This window comes from Eubalaena glacialis, chromosome 1 (assembly GCF_028564815.1).
Source record: "Eubalaena glacialis isolate mEubGla1 chromosome 1, mEubGla1.1.hap2.+ XY, whole genome shotgun sequence".
In the NCBI taxonomy this organism is placed as follows: domain Eukaryota; kingdom Metazoa; phylum Chordata; class Mammalia; order Artiodactyla; family Balaenidae; genus Eubalaena; species Eubalaena glacialis.
In genome coordinates, this window is record NC_083716.1 from 234142195 (window position 1) to 234155251 (window position 13057).

Below are 13057 nucleotides of genomic sequence, written 5' to 3' on the forward strand. Positions count from 1 at the left end.
AAAACTCTCGTGAACATTTCTTCAACACTTATTTACCTCCACCCCATTCCATACAAAGATGTCTTCCCCATCAGCAATTTCAATTTCACACAGTGTCAGGTGATCTCCTAGGAAGATGAGATCATCAGTGAAACCATTCTCATGATCATCAAAAAAAAATTTAACTAAAGCAACAGCCAAGACACAAACATTTGTTTGAAAAAAAGCATTCTCATTGAGGAAAACTAAGAAAAAGGGAGTAATTATGATTGTTATATTGATATTATTTTATATTATTTTTATCTTTATTCCTTCCATCACGCTCTTTAGCCTTTTTTTTTTCCTCCATTTTCATTTTATGTAAGCATTTCCCCCATAAGATTTGTGGGCATGAAAGCAGGAAAAAAAAAGTTAATATAAAGGTCAACTGTACTTGACCCTGTGAACATGGGGAAGGCTTACACATCAAACAGTCCTCACTCACCCACTAATGAGCTGTATGACCTTGTGGACTTCAAGCCTCTATGCTTCAGTTTTCTCATTTATGAAATGGGGATAAAAAATTTTGTGAAAATCAAATGAGATAATTTACACAAAACACTCATCTCGGTATTGGGCACCATGAAGTCCAAGATAAATGTTACTGCTGCTACTGCTATTATTGTTCTGTTGTTATTTTAAAGGAAGTACTTTTAAGCTCCTGAAGTACTTTTGTTTGTTTTGCTACAAAGTCTGAAGCTGAGATTGGATTAAAAAAACAAGGCATATTAAACAAGATTTAAATGGTTTCAAACCATTTTGCTCAGAAGTTTGTGGTAATATAAAAAAATTTCCAAAGCCTTTAAGAAAAAATTTGTTTAGGTAGAGAAGTAGCCTTAATTTCAGAAAATATAAAACATTTCCATGTTAGCAAAATTTCACACATTACATACATTGGATACATTATAAACTAAATAAATTGTTTTATTAAATATCAAAAACTAAATATATTATTTGTTAAAACCAATGTGATGAGAACCTGCATAGCTAAGAAAAGTACTATGTAGGGGAAAGACTGGCCAAGAGCAGAAAGTCACAGATGAGCTCCACAAAATGTACATATACACAGTAAGTTGCTGTGTTTTAATATTTCTCTTACCATCAAGTGTCTGGTAAACATGGAGTCCTGCTGGTACAAACTTTGCAACACTGAGAACCATATCTCCTTCCCAAAATTCTAACAGCTGCAGAATATGAATGAAAGAAAAGAGAACAATGAAAAATCACATATAGATCACTTTTCCAGGTTAAGTAAGGAGAGCACTGTGCCAATTTACTTATGTAGCTGATACAGGGAACAAGCAAATGAATACGACAATCCCCACCCAGCACCAAAAATGAGGAAAGTAGACATCTTTCAATGTTAAATCAGTCAAATCCAAAGATGGTTAATCTCACATCCATTAGTGACTGAAGAACCCTGACATACACAAAGAGCACAATGACCATCTAAACAACAACCATTTCTACTTAATTTATGGGAAGATCACTTTTATCAGAAGGCAAAATGATCAGTGTGCCAGCCCAGGAATCCTGGTCCAAAAGAGCAAAAATTATGTGTTTAATCAGCACTATTCGGGGAAAAGCAGCACACACGAATACTCTTGTTTCTCAAAAGGAATGTCTCCCACTGTAAATTTAAAAAGTAGCATTACCAGTTTATTTAATAGATTACCAGGGATTTGTTTTTTAAGTTTCTAGCTCCAAGACTCTGGGGACTGTGGTAACCTCACCAAAACAATGTCACCCATAAAGGTCAGTCCTATTTAGTCCCTCTCCACAATCACAAGATAGTTCTCTTAAAAAGAAATTTCATACTTACACATGATTACTTAACTGTCAGACTCTTGCCAGTGGCTTAGTTCTAAGATAATAGAGATGTACACTTAAACCATCAAAAAGCAGACTGGCGTGAAATCTAAACCTTATAAAGGTGACCAAGGTCTTTTCCACTTGAAACGTTGCCCTAGGCAGGGTCAAATCCCCAAGTCCACCTATATCATCACTGCCAGGATTGGCTCAGAAATAAACTTTCAGTGGAAAAGTTCCAAAGTATTAGATAATTTTAGAAATCCTGATCCTGATCCAACATTTAAATATTCAAATCAACTAAAGTTAAAGAAGAAACTGGTCTGCTTTTCTTTGTGCAAGAGGAAAATCAAAAGAAAGCTAATAATTTTGGTAAATGATACAGTTTTTCAGAAAATTCACTTAATTCTGGGGGGGGAAAAAGCTTACATTTTCTATTTCCCTTTTCCTCTATCAGGAAGTAGTGTGAAGTATAATTAAGAGGAAAGAAAGAGTAGGGAGACCAGGGCTGGAGTCCTAGTTCTACTGCTAACTAGATGTCTGACCCTGGGCAAGCCATTAGATCTCTTTAAGTCACAATTTCCTCATCTTTAAAATGGGGTTATCTTGCCCTCATGAGGTTAAAGAATCAAACGATAGAATTTATATGAAAACACTGTAAGTAAAAGAAAGAGCACTGTTGTTGTCGTCGTTAAAACACGACTGGATAAATTATTTAGAGACAATGATTACAACGATGTTTGCTTTTACTATAGACCAGTAGACATTTTCCTTCACTTAGGAATCTTATTAATAAATGTTATTCTATACTGAAAGGTAGAAAAGTTAGTTGCTTTTATTTGTTTAGTAGCTCTTGGTTTTAGGCAACATAATTACCTATCTTTTTACTCCTTTAAAAAAACAATTCTCTTTCATTTATTTTCCCCAAAAGAGACAACCTTATACTCTTTCTCTCCCCCAGATTAAATATACCAGGCTTGATTCTCCCCTGAAAACCTGCTGGCAGGACTCGGTGAGTCTTGATTGTGCAGAAAAGCCTCTCTAAGAGACTTACAAGTGAGGGGAGAACATTTGGACCATCCCTCTATGGAAGCGGTAGATGTAGGATTTTCCTAAGCAGCTGTGAAAAATAAATAGTTGTATCCTAAACAGAAGTTTGAAAAGGAGAATCCAGCTTAAGACAGACCTTAATGTCTATTAAGAGTAAGTGAGGCTAAATTACCTGAAATATTGATTGTCGAAGATCTCCTAAAGTTTTTCTTTTATCAAAGGTCAAATCCCACATGCTTTCTGTTTGAGAGACTACTGGGTGCAGAGCCCCATTGAAGAAATGATAATGAGGGCCGAGGTGGAGATGCAATTCAAAATTATTGTTTGTAGAATCACATTCTGCCCTTTAAAGAGGCATAAAAAATACAGAAATGCCATGTTTTTACAACAGATACTGTTTCATCTCAAACCAAAAATATTTGACTTACAATATAAAGAAGTTCTCCACTCCACCTAAGTAATTATAATTAACATCCTTTTCTTCCATGCTCCAAAATGACTCATTTTAGTTTCTCAATTAATAGCTCTGCCACCGTGAATTCCAAGGAAGATGGTTTTAATGTACACTGTGCAATGTTACTCTGAACAAATACTGACACTTGAACTCGTCCAATACTGAGATTATAATTATGAACAAAATGCTGGAAACACGTTCCTGTAACTGTGGTAAGCGCTAGATTTACAACTTCTATTTTCTCCTTGCTTCATCCAGACCCCACAGACTCTCCCATAAACTATGTGAAGTCAGCCTCATGATCCCTGGAGTCTGCTCTCCCCAAGTCAAATGGCCTCAGCAGCAGCCGGGCGCTTGCTACACTTTCCTGAACCCATTCAGCTGCTGTGAAGCACAGCACCAAAAACACTCCAGGCAGCCCCACCAACGGAGAGCTGGATGACGCTATAGCCACCATTCAGGTACCTCAGGTACAATTCTGTGATTGTGGTCAAAGACAGCATTCGCTTTTCGATGACCACATTAAAAAGCTTAGTGCTCGCTGACTAAAACCCCATAGGTTGTTTTTGTTTTTAATACCAACTGCTAATCCACACCACTCATGCAAGTTGGTTCTTTTTCGCACTTAAGATATTTTACTGTTAAATTTTTATATTTTTAGTGTCTTGATTTTTGTTGAGATCTCCTGTGATCTTAATTTGCCATTCAATCTACCTATTTTTTTTTCTCAGCTTCAAATCAATGATAAAAATGTTGAACATAGCCCTGCTATGTAATCAGCCCCTCGGGTCCACAAGGAGACCATGGGAACATCCATTTCCCTAATCCAGTACCCCACCGACCCAGAGAGCAAATAAAGAACCGGTTCTTCATGGTCCAAGGTTAGACCTCAAAAGAGAATGTTCAGATCATCAAATTCTCACAAACCATCCCTTTAGTAATCCATTGTAGGGTTTTGCCCAAGACTGACATTAAGCCAAACAGTCTGTAGACTCCACACTTCCTCCCCTTTGCCCACCACTGGTCTGCTGTCACTACGGGCCAGTTCTTCACAAACCACTTACACATGAGGGGGAATTTTCACAATGGGCTCTGTCTGTGCCGAGGGACTAACCCAACAGGCCAGGACACAATTCATCCAGCACAACTACGTGCTCACAGATTTCTCTAGTTTTCTTAGGCTTCAATCTCCACTTAGCGATGGCCTTTTAAGTGTCATTATTTCATTCACTCTCACTGGGTAATTTCAAAGTAAAAGATGCTCTCAGTATAAAAATTCAGCAGCTAATAAAAAGACACGGGCATTTAACAGTTGACTTTTTTTCCTCTTTAATTTTCATTACTGAATACTTAAGACCTAAATTAGATCCTCGTTCTCCAGAAAAACTATTCAAACTCTAAAAGTAATTTAAAATTACCTTTTTATTTGTAGTTCGATGTTGGCTGCATCCATTTCATTCAGCAAATGACATGGAACCCTGTATCTTGGGTTAGCTCGAGCTGTGAACAAAATTTTCCATTAACTTGTGCTGACTACATAAAAACTGGTTGCTGAAGAGGTAGCACAGAAAACTAGAAATGACCGCGCTGGGAGCTAGGAAAGCTTCTACCGCCTGTGTGAACATGAATTTTCTCTGGATCTCAGTTTTCCCATCTGCAAATTGAAAACATTAAAACATATGAAAGGTAAACAGTTCTTTAAGCCAAGCTAGAGAATTCCATTTCTTCAACTCTCTTTAAATATACTTTTTAAAAAGAACACCTGCTGTTTTCTTCTTGATAACAAATGTAATAATTGGTCACTGTGAAAGTTCTAGAAATGACTTTTTTTAATGTAAAATAAATAAATATTACCTATAATCCCACTCCTAGGGAATACTGCTAAAATGTGATCTATATACTTCTGGTCTTTTTTCTATTCTACACAATGTGTCTATACACACACACACACACACACACCACCACGCTTATTTAAAGCAACTGGGAGTATAGTCAACAAATATGTAAGTTGCTTTTTCATTTCATATGTTGTGAATATTTTTCCAAATCTTTAAATGATTGCATAGTAGCCCATTCTATAAATAGCATAATTAATCTAACCAAACCTTTTCTGGTAGACATTTAGGTGATTTTCTGTTAGTCATTACTATAAAATAACGGGGGTAGCAAACATCTTTGAACATAAATAGGTATACACAGTCCTGATTATTTCAAGACAAATTTGTGGAAGTACAATTATTGGTTTAAGGTTTTTAAGTACATACAACCAAACTGGTTGTATTACTTTATATACATACCAAATATAGAGGTAGTGCCAACTGTCGAGAACCAGGTTAACAGAAATATTTGATTTGGTAGGAAGAAGGTTGTAGTTCATTGCTGTTATGATTCATGTTTTTTGGTTACAGGCCAGATGGAATATTTTTTTTTGCAGTTTATTGGTTGTTCTTATTTCTTCTTTTGTACATTAGTTATTTATATCCTTTTCCCAATTTACTACCGAGCACAATGGAATAAATGTAAGAGCAGTCTATAGATAGGGGAAATAAATGTCATATATTTTGCTGTTTTCCACTAGCTTGTCATTTGCCTTTTGGTATTACGTAATAAGGTTTACATCACTTTTCCTCAATTTTTTTTTCATTGCTTTTATGCTTAGAAAGGTCTTCTCTGCCTTAAGATCAGAAAAATATTTATATTTTATACATTTTAAGGCTCTTTTTTTACATAAACATTAAAGGAACTATAATTTCATGCAAGTGATAAATATAATCACTTGATTGTACTAACTGCTAATTCAAGTGATTAGCAACTAACCAACTTCTCAGTCGTATTTATTCGTTCATTTTCCCCCTATTTATCTGAAAAGCTACCTTTTCATGGATTAAAATCTTAAAAATACTTAGATCAACTTCTGGGCTTACTGCTCAGTGATCTGTCCACCTCTTTGCACTAGCACTGCACTGTCTTAATTGCTACAGCACTATAAATATGTTTATACTGATACAGTACATTTTCCTTGAGTAGTTCCTTCTTCAATTTTCATTAATTTATCTTCCTAGGTAAATTTTAGAATTGTTTTGCCAAGTTCCATCCATTCATCCCCCCAAAAAGTCCATCAAGATTTTGGTTAGACCTTTATTCGAATCTTAAGCTAACTGGAAAATTGTCACTTAGTACATATTCCAATCATATACACACTAAAGTTCAATTCAGTGAAAAGGACAATACATCATCTGAAGAAATTGATATATATTTCTATAACTGTGAATTCAGCTCCCCAGTATTTTTATCAGAACGATTACCATATTTTTTCCCCTCAGAAAAAAGCAAAGCCCCTTCTGGTCAACAGAACAGTTATATAATTGTTTCAGAGCCAGAGAGTTAATTTCCTTTGATTCATCTGCAAATCGGTAACTGCTTTATTCTTATTCTTCACAAAAATGATCACTGTGCTCACTCTCTAGGGACAGTATCCTCATCTCTAATCACAGATACGTCTCCATCTACAGAGCCTTCCCAGTTAGGATTTTTTACTTTTGCATAAATTTTGGGAAGTGATCAAATAAAGTCTTACAGACTGATTCATGTTAGTAGCTTCAATTCAAAAATTTATCACTGTGGGTCTCAGTGTTTAACCTCCACCATGGTATGAACTCTCTTAGAAGATTCAACAGAGGACTTCAGAGATATTTCAATTGCTTAAAGACTTACTACCCTGAGGAAAAGGAAAAAAGAAAGGAAAATAAAAGAGAACACATGAAAATAAGACCAAGGCCACTTGCAGCTCAAAGACAACACATGGCCAAACTGTAGAGAGAAGCCTGAGCAGAGGACAATCATGTCTGCCCACACAACAAGAAAACATGATGTGATCCAAGAAAATGCAATTCTGAAAATCTAACTATAGCCTCATACTATTACAGGGGAAAAAACCAGAAATATATAATCTTTATAAAATGACAGAATGTTGAATTTCTTCTGGTATATTTCTTATGGTTAGCTTGAAAATATTTTAAAATGTTTCAAGAGTAAACCTTCTTCTAAAAGGGTAAACTTTCAAATAACATTCAATATTTATCTTTTAAAGGGATCAACTTAAACAAATAGGGACATTTATCTTTCCATACCTTCAGGGGGTCTCTGCAACTGGGATTTCCGATAAAACAACATGTAGGCACTTTCTTTACCCTGAAATTGCTGTTCAATATCCTTTTCCTTGATTGGCTGGACTCTGGAATCGTTTACATCAAACCAGTGGGGACAGAAGGGTCTATCATTTAATCCCGGGGGCTCTGAAGTAAGTGTCTTCAAAAGTTGTTGATCATTTCCTCGTATATCAGACTCAGCCTGGAGAGAACAGTCCTTCAATAGACTAACTGTACTTTCATCTGAACTGAGCAGAAATATCTGAGAATGAAGCTGTAAAAACTATACAGAAAAAAAAAAACAAACATTAGGTTAATGAAAAAAAATTCCACTGACATGATTACAAAATCTTTACCTTCCTTTTTCTGTGATTAGATATTTCAATGTCAACTTTTTGGCCTGGCCAGCTAAGAGGAAAAAAAATTTCCTTTGGGCCATAATAAAACATTTAATAAAAACCCGAGTGCTTTCTGTTAAATACTCTAACAGTTATATCAAGGGAGAAAGCTGCCATGACACAATCTTAAAAATACTTTAATTATACCTCGTAATGCTGTTTTTAAAAAGTCTTTACTGAAACAGATTAGATAAAACAAACACTTTTGAAATGTTTAAAGCAATCCAAACAAAGCACAAAACAAAGGCAATTATACAGTGAAGTACCATAGAAGATAATTTCAAAACTAGTGACTCAGACAAACTGTTGGGATATAGTCATAATTATAAGCTTACATTAACTAAATTAAGTGTTGTCTGTCCCGGAAGCTGACAGGCTAGCTCAGGAAATCAAAACACTGAAAGGCTTAAGTCATAATCTCAAAGACTATTATTTCTCAAGCTCCTCTACCTAAAGGATTAGGAAGAAAAAAACTTCTCTCCCCATTGCCTATCCCACCTCCCCATCCCCTGCTCTACTCTTCTTTTATTCCCTAATCTCTACGTGGCTTTGTATCTCCTCCTTTTCTCTCAGTACAAACTACTTTATGGAGAAAATCACTTGGGAGGTATTTGTAACATTTGCTTAGATCACCAATCAACACAGAAAGGTGATTTTCTCATTTTTTCTTGGAAAGGAAGAATTTATGATAATGTATACTCTCTAATCAAACAGAAGGGTATAGGGCATATGACCCAAAGGCATTATTGTTAACACTGTGTATAACAGATGGTAATATAGTTTTGTAGCTAATTTAAGTACAATAAAATAATAATTTGAAACCTCTGAGTAATGAATACTTTCTGTATAGCGAATCTTTTCTTTGATAGTTGAGGATTAACTCTTTTAAACCTCAAACTTCAGCGTAGTCTGGTTCCAGTAATGGCAGAGGACTTTTAATTGGACTAACCCCACTGATTAAAAATTATGAACTTTAGACAAAATAATGAAAACAATTGTTTGGAGAGTAACCAAAAGCTGACCTAAAGTGGAGGGGACATAATCCTTCAAAAGGGAAACAAGCTAGGTGAATCCTGCATTAACCCACCACTTCCCAGTTTGTAGCAGAGCATGGCGGAAGAGAGTTCAAGCAAAGGGCAAGAGTCTTACTGGACTAAGGAAACAGAATTTGAGAATGCCACAGAGCCCAGAAAATGAAAGAGAAAATCCCATAAAGGAGCCCCAAATCTCTATCAAATCCTCCTCAAATCCTTGGCTGAGTCTTGAATGGTACATGGACAGCCTGAGACCCAAGGAACTGAGCAGAAAGCAACAGCTGGGAGATTTAAGATCTGAGTAGAGATTTTAACACCCTGCTGCTGGGTAGAAAGAGCATAGAGTTAAATAAACATTTTGTGAATGGATTAATAAATTAAAATAGATTAGAAAAAAAAAAAGAAAGAGCATGGAGTTGAAGTCCTGCCAAATTAGAGGCATATGACAAACACCTCAGGTTTCCCACTGAAATCCTAGAAGGGCCATGTCTCAGGTCAGGGATTGGCAAACTTTTCTATAAAGGGCCAGACGGTAAATATTTTAGGCTTTGTGGGCTAAAAGGCAAACCTGAGCACCTTTCTAAAGATAACTGTTTAAAAATATAAAGACAGTTCTTACCTGAGGGCTGTACAAAAAAAAGGCAGCAAGCCATAGTTTCCCCATGTTTGCTAACCTCTGTCTTAAGAGGGAGGACCATCCAGGCCCCAGGACTAACAGCTACTCCCTAGGACTAACAGCTAAATGCAACAGATCCACCCTACCAAAGCCCCAAATGAAGCTCCCACAGGATCAACATGATTCAAAGTTACTTAATGGCCTGTTAGAATATAATAAAAAACCCTTTAGAAACAATAACATAGGACTTCCCTGGTGGCGCAGTGGTTAAGAATCGGCCTGCCAATGCAGGGGACACGGGTTCGAGCCCTGGTCCGGGAAGATCCCACATGCCACGGAGCAACTGAGCCCGTGAGCCACAACTACTAAGCCTGTGCTCTAGAGCCCATGAGCCACAGCTACTGAGCCCACGCGCCTAGAGCCCGTGCTCCGCAACAAGAGAAGCCTCCGCAATAAGAAGCCTGCGCACCACAATGAAGAGTAGCCCCCGCTCACCACAACTAGAGAAAGCCCACGCGCAGCAATGAAGACCCAATGCAGCCAAAAATAATAAATAAATAAACCTTCTAAAAAACAATAACATAATCCACAGTCTCTAAAACACATCATCCACAATGTCCAGTAGGCAATATAAGAGTATATGACATGCAAAGAAATAGGACAATGTGATTCATAACCAAGAGATGACACAGTCAATTCACAAGAGAAAAAAAAAGGTAATAAATACAGACCCAGAAATAATCCAGATGTTATACGAGTAAACAGCTATTGAAATATGTAAATTTACAGGAAAGGATGTACAGAGTAGGTTCAAATGGGGAATTTCAGCAGAGAAATGGGCACTTTAAATAAGAGCTAAGCAACAATTCTACAGCTGAATAAGACAATATCTGAAACGAAAAACTTCATTAATTCATTGGCTGGGCTTAAAACAAGACTGGATACAGTAGGAGAAAGAATCAATGAACATGAAGACGGATCAATGGAAATTATCCAAATTGAGGGTGAGGGGAAAAAAAACCCCTCCTGCTAGAATATCTAAGACCAGTGAGAAAATACTGAATGGTCCAATATATATGTAACTGTAATTTCTGAAGAAGAGAGAGATAATGGGGCATAAAAACAAACTGAAAATATAATGGCCAAAACTGAAGAAAGATCTCAAGCCACAGATAAAAAAAATCTTAGCAAATACAAAGCAAATAAACACAAAAACACCATACTGAGACACACTGTTATTAAACTGCTAAAAACCAAAGATAAAGAGATTATCTTAAAAGTAGACAGAAAAAAAAGACACATTACATTTAAGTAACACTGACTTCTCAGCCAAAATAAAGGAAGCCAAAACATAATAAAATGACATCTTTAAAGTGCTGAAAAAACCAATTAAAGCTATTAACCTAGAATTCTGTATCCAGGACTTCCCTGGTGGTGCAGTGGTTAAGAATCCGCCTGCCAATGCAGGGGACACGGGTTCGATCCCTGGTCTGGGAAGATCCCACATGCTGCGGAGCAACTAAGCCCGTGCGCCACGACTACTGAGCCTGTGCTCTAGAGCCCACGAGCCACAACTACTGAGCCCATGTGCCATAACTACTGAAGCCCATTGCCATAACTACTGAAGCCCATGTGCCATAACTACTGAAGCCTGCATGCCTAGAGCCCGTGCTCCGCAACAAGAGAAGCCATTGCAAAGAGAGGCCCGCACACCACGACGAAGAGTAGCCCCCACTCGACCCAACTAGAGAAAGCCCATATGCAGCAATGAAGACACAACGCAACCAAAAATAAATAATTCAAAAAAAAGAAAAAAAGAATTCTGTATCCAGCAAAAATACCATTTAAACAAATGAATGCAAGATAAAAACTTCAGACAAACAAAAGCTGAGAATATTTTTGCCAGCAGTTCTGGATGCCCAAGAAATGCTAAAGGAAGTTCTCTAGGTTGAAGAGAAATGATATTAGATGCAAACCTGGACATGCAAGAAGGAGCAATGAACACCAGAATGGATAAAATAAAACATGATTTTTTCATTAATTTCTTTAAAAGTTGCTTAAATGTTTAAAGTAAACACATACATACATACACACACGGTGAATTTACATATAATGGTAAAATATAAGACAACAGCAGAAAAGGATGGAAGTCGGGAAATGGAATTATACTACTGTACCTTATACATCTTACCTTGTACATGAAGTGTTACACTATTGGTCTGTAATTTATAATATTAACTTATGTATAGTGTAATACCTAGAATAAAAAAGTTAAAGTAGTACAGCTAAAAAGTCAACAGAGGAGACAAAAATCAAACACTAAAAATTACTTGATTAATCCAAAGGTAAGAAGGACAGAAGGAAAGAAAGGCAAGAAAGACAGAGGAAGCAAATAAAAAACAAATGGCTACATGATAAATTCAAACTCAACCACACAATTTAATACATTAAAAATAAATGGAGGGGCTTCCCTGGTGGCGCAGTGGTTGAGAATCTGCCTGCCAATGCAGGGGACATGGGTTCGAGCCCTGGTCTGGGAAGATCCCACATGCCGCGGAGCGGCTGGGCCCGTGAGCCACAACTACTGAGCCTGCGCATCTGGAGCCTGTGCCCCGCAACAAGAGAGGCCGCGACAGTGAAAGGCCCGCGCACCGCGATGAAGAGTGGTCCCCGCTCGCCACAACTAGAGAAAGCCCTCGCACAGAAACGAAGACCCAACACAGCCAAATATAAATAAATAAATTAATAAATTTAAAAAAAATAAAAAAATAAAAAAAATAAATGGGGGCTTCCCTGGTGGTGCCCAATGCAGGGGACACGGGTTCAATCCCTGGTCCGGGAAGATCCCACATGCCGCGGAGCAACTAAGCCTGTGCGCCACAACTACTGAGCCTGTGCTCTAGAGCCCGCAAGCTACAACGACCTAGCCCGCGTGCCACAACTACTGAAGCCCATGTGCCTAGAGCCTCTGCTCCCCAACAAGAGAAGCCACTGCAATGAGAAGTCCACGCATTGCAACAAAGAGCAGCCTCCGCTCGCTGCAACTAGAGAAAGCCCACATGCAACAAAGAAGACCCAATGCAGCCAAAAATAAATTAATTAAATAAATTAATTAAAAAAAATTTAATAAAAAAAATAAATGGACTGAACATTCTACTTTAAAGGAAGAGACTGTCAAACTCTATCATTTGATAGAAAACAGATGAACAATAGAGAAAAACAACAAATGCAAAGCTGTTTCTTTGAAAAGTTTAATAACCTTGGACTTCCCTGGTGGTGCAGTGTTTAAGAATCCGCCTGCCAATGCAGGGGACACGGATTCAAGCCCTGGTCTGGGAAGATCCCACATGCCATGGAGCAACTAAGCCCGTGCACCACAACTACTGAGTCTGCACTCTAGAGCCCACGAGCCACAACTACTGAGCCCACGTGCAACAACTACTGAAGCCTGTGCGCCTACAGCCCGTGCTCCACAAGAGAAGCCACTGCAATAAGAAGTCCGTGCACCACGACAAAGAGTAGCCCCTGCT

At 37.6% G+C, this 13057-nt stretch overlaps 1 protein-coding gene across 7 annotated transcripts in view; it reads right to left on the minus strand.

Annotated features, from left to right (window-relative positions):
- Positions 1-13057, minus strand: part of USP40 (ubiquitin specific peptidase 40) — a 92253-nt gene that overhangs the window by 50626 nt on the left and 28570 nt on the right. For all 7 annotated transcript variants that reach the window (XR_009700792.1, XR_009700793.1, XM_061188695.1 and 4 more), the window contains 5 exons: positions 7462-7762; positions 4750-4831; positions 3050-3221; positions 1118-1202; positions 37-107 (listed from right to left, as the gene is read on the minus strand). Coding sequence is in view for 5 of the 7 variants with exons in the window: in XM_061188695.1 (XP_061044678.1) it covers positions 37-107; positions 1118-1202; positions 3050-3221; positions 4750-4831; positions 7462-7762 (711 nt within the window). In the remaining 2 variants the exon portion in view is untranslated. The remainder of the gene's footprint in view (positions 1-36; positions 108-1117; positions 1203-3049; positions 3222-4749; positions 4832-7461; positions 7763-13057) is intronic.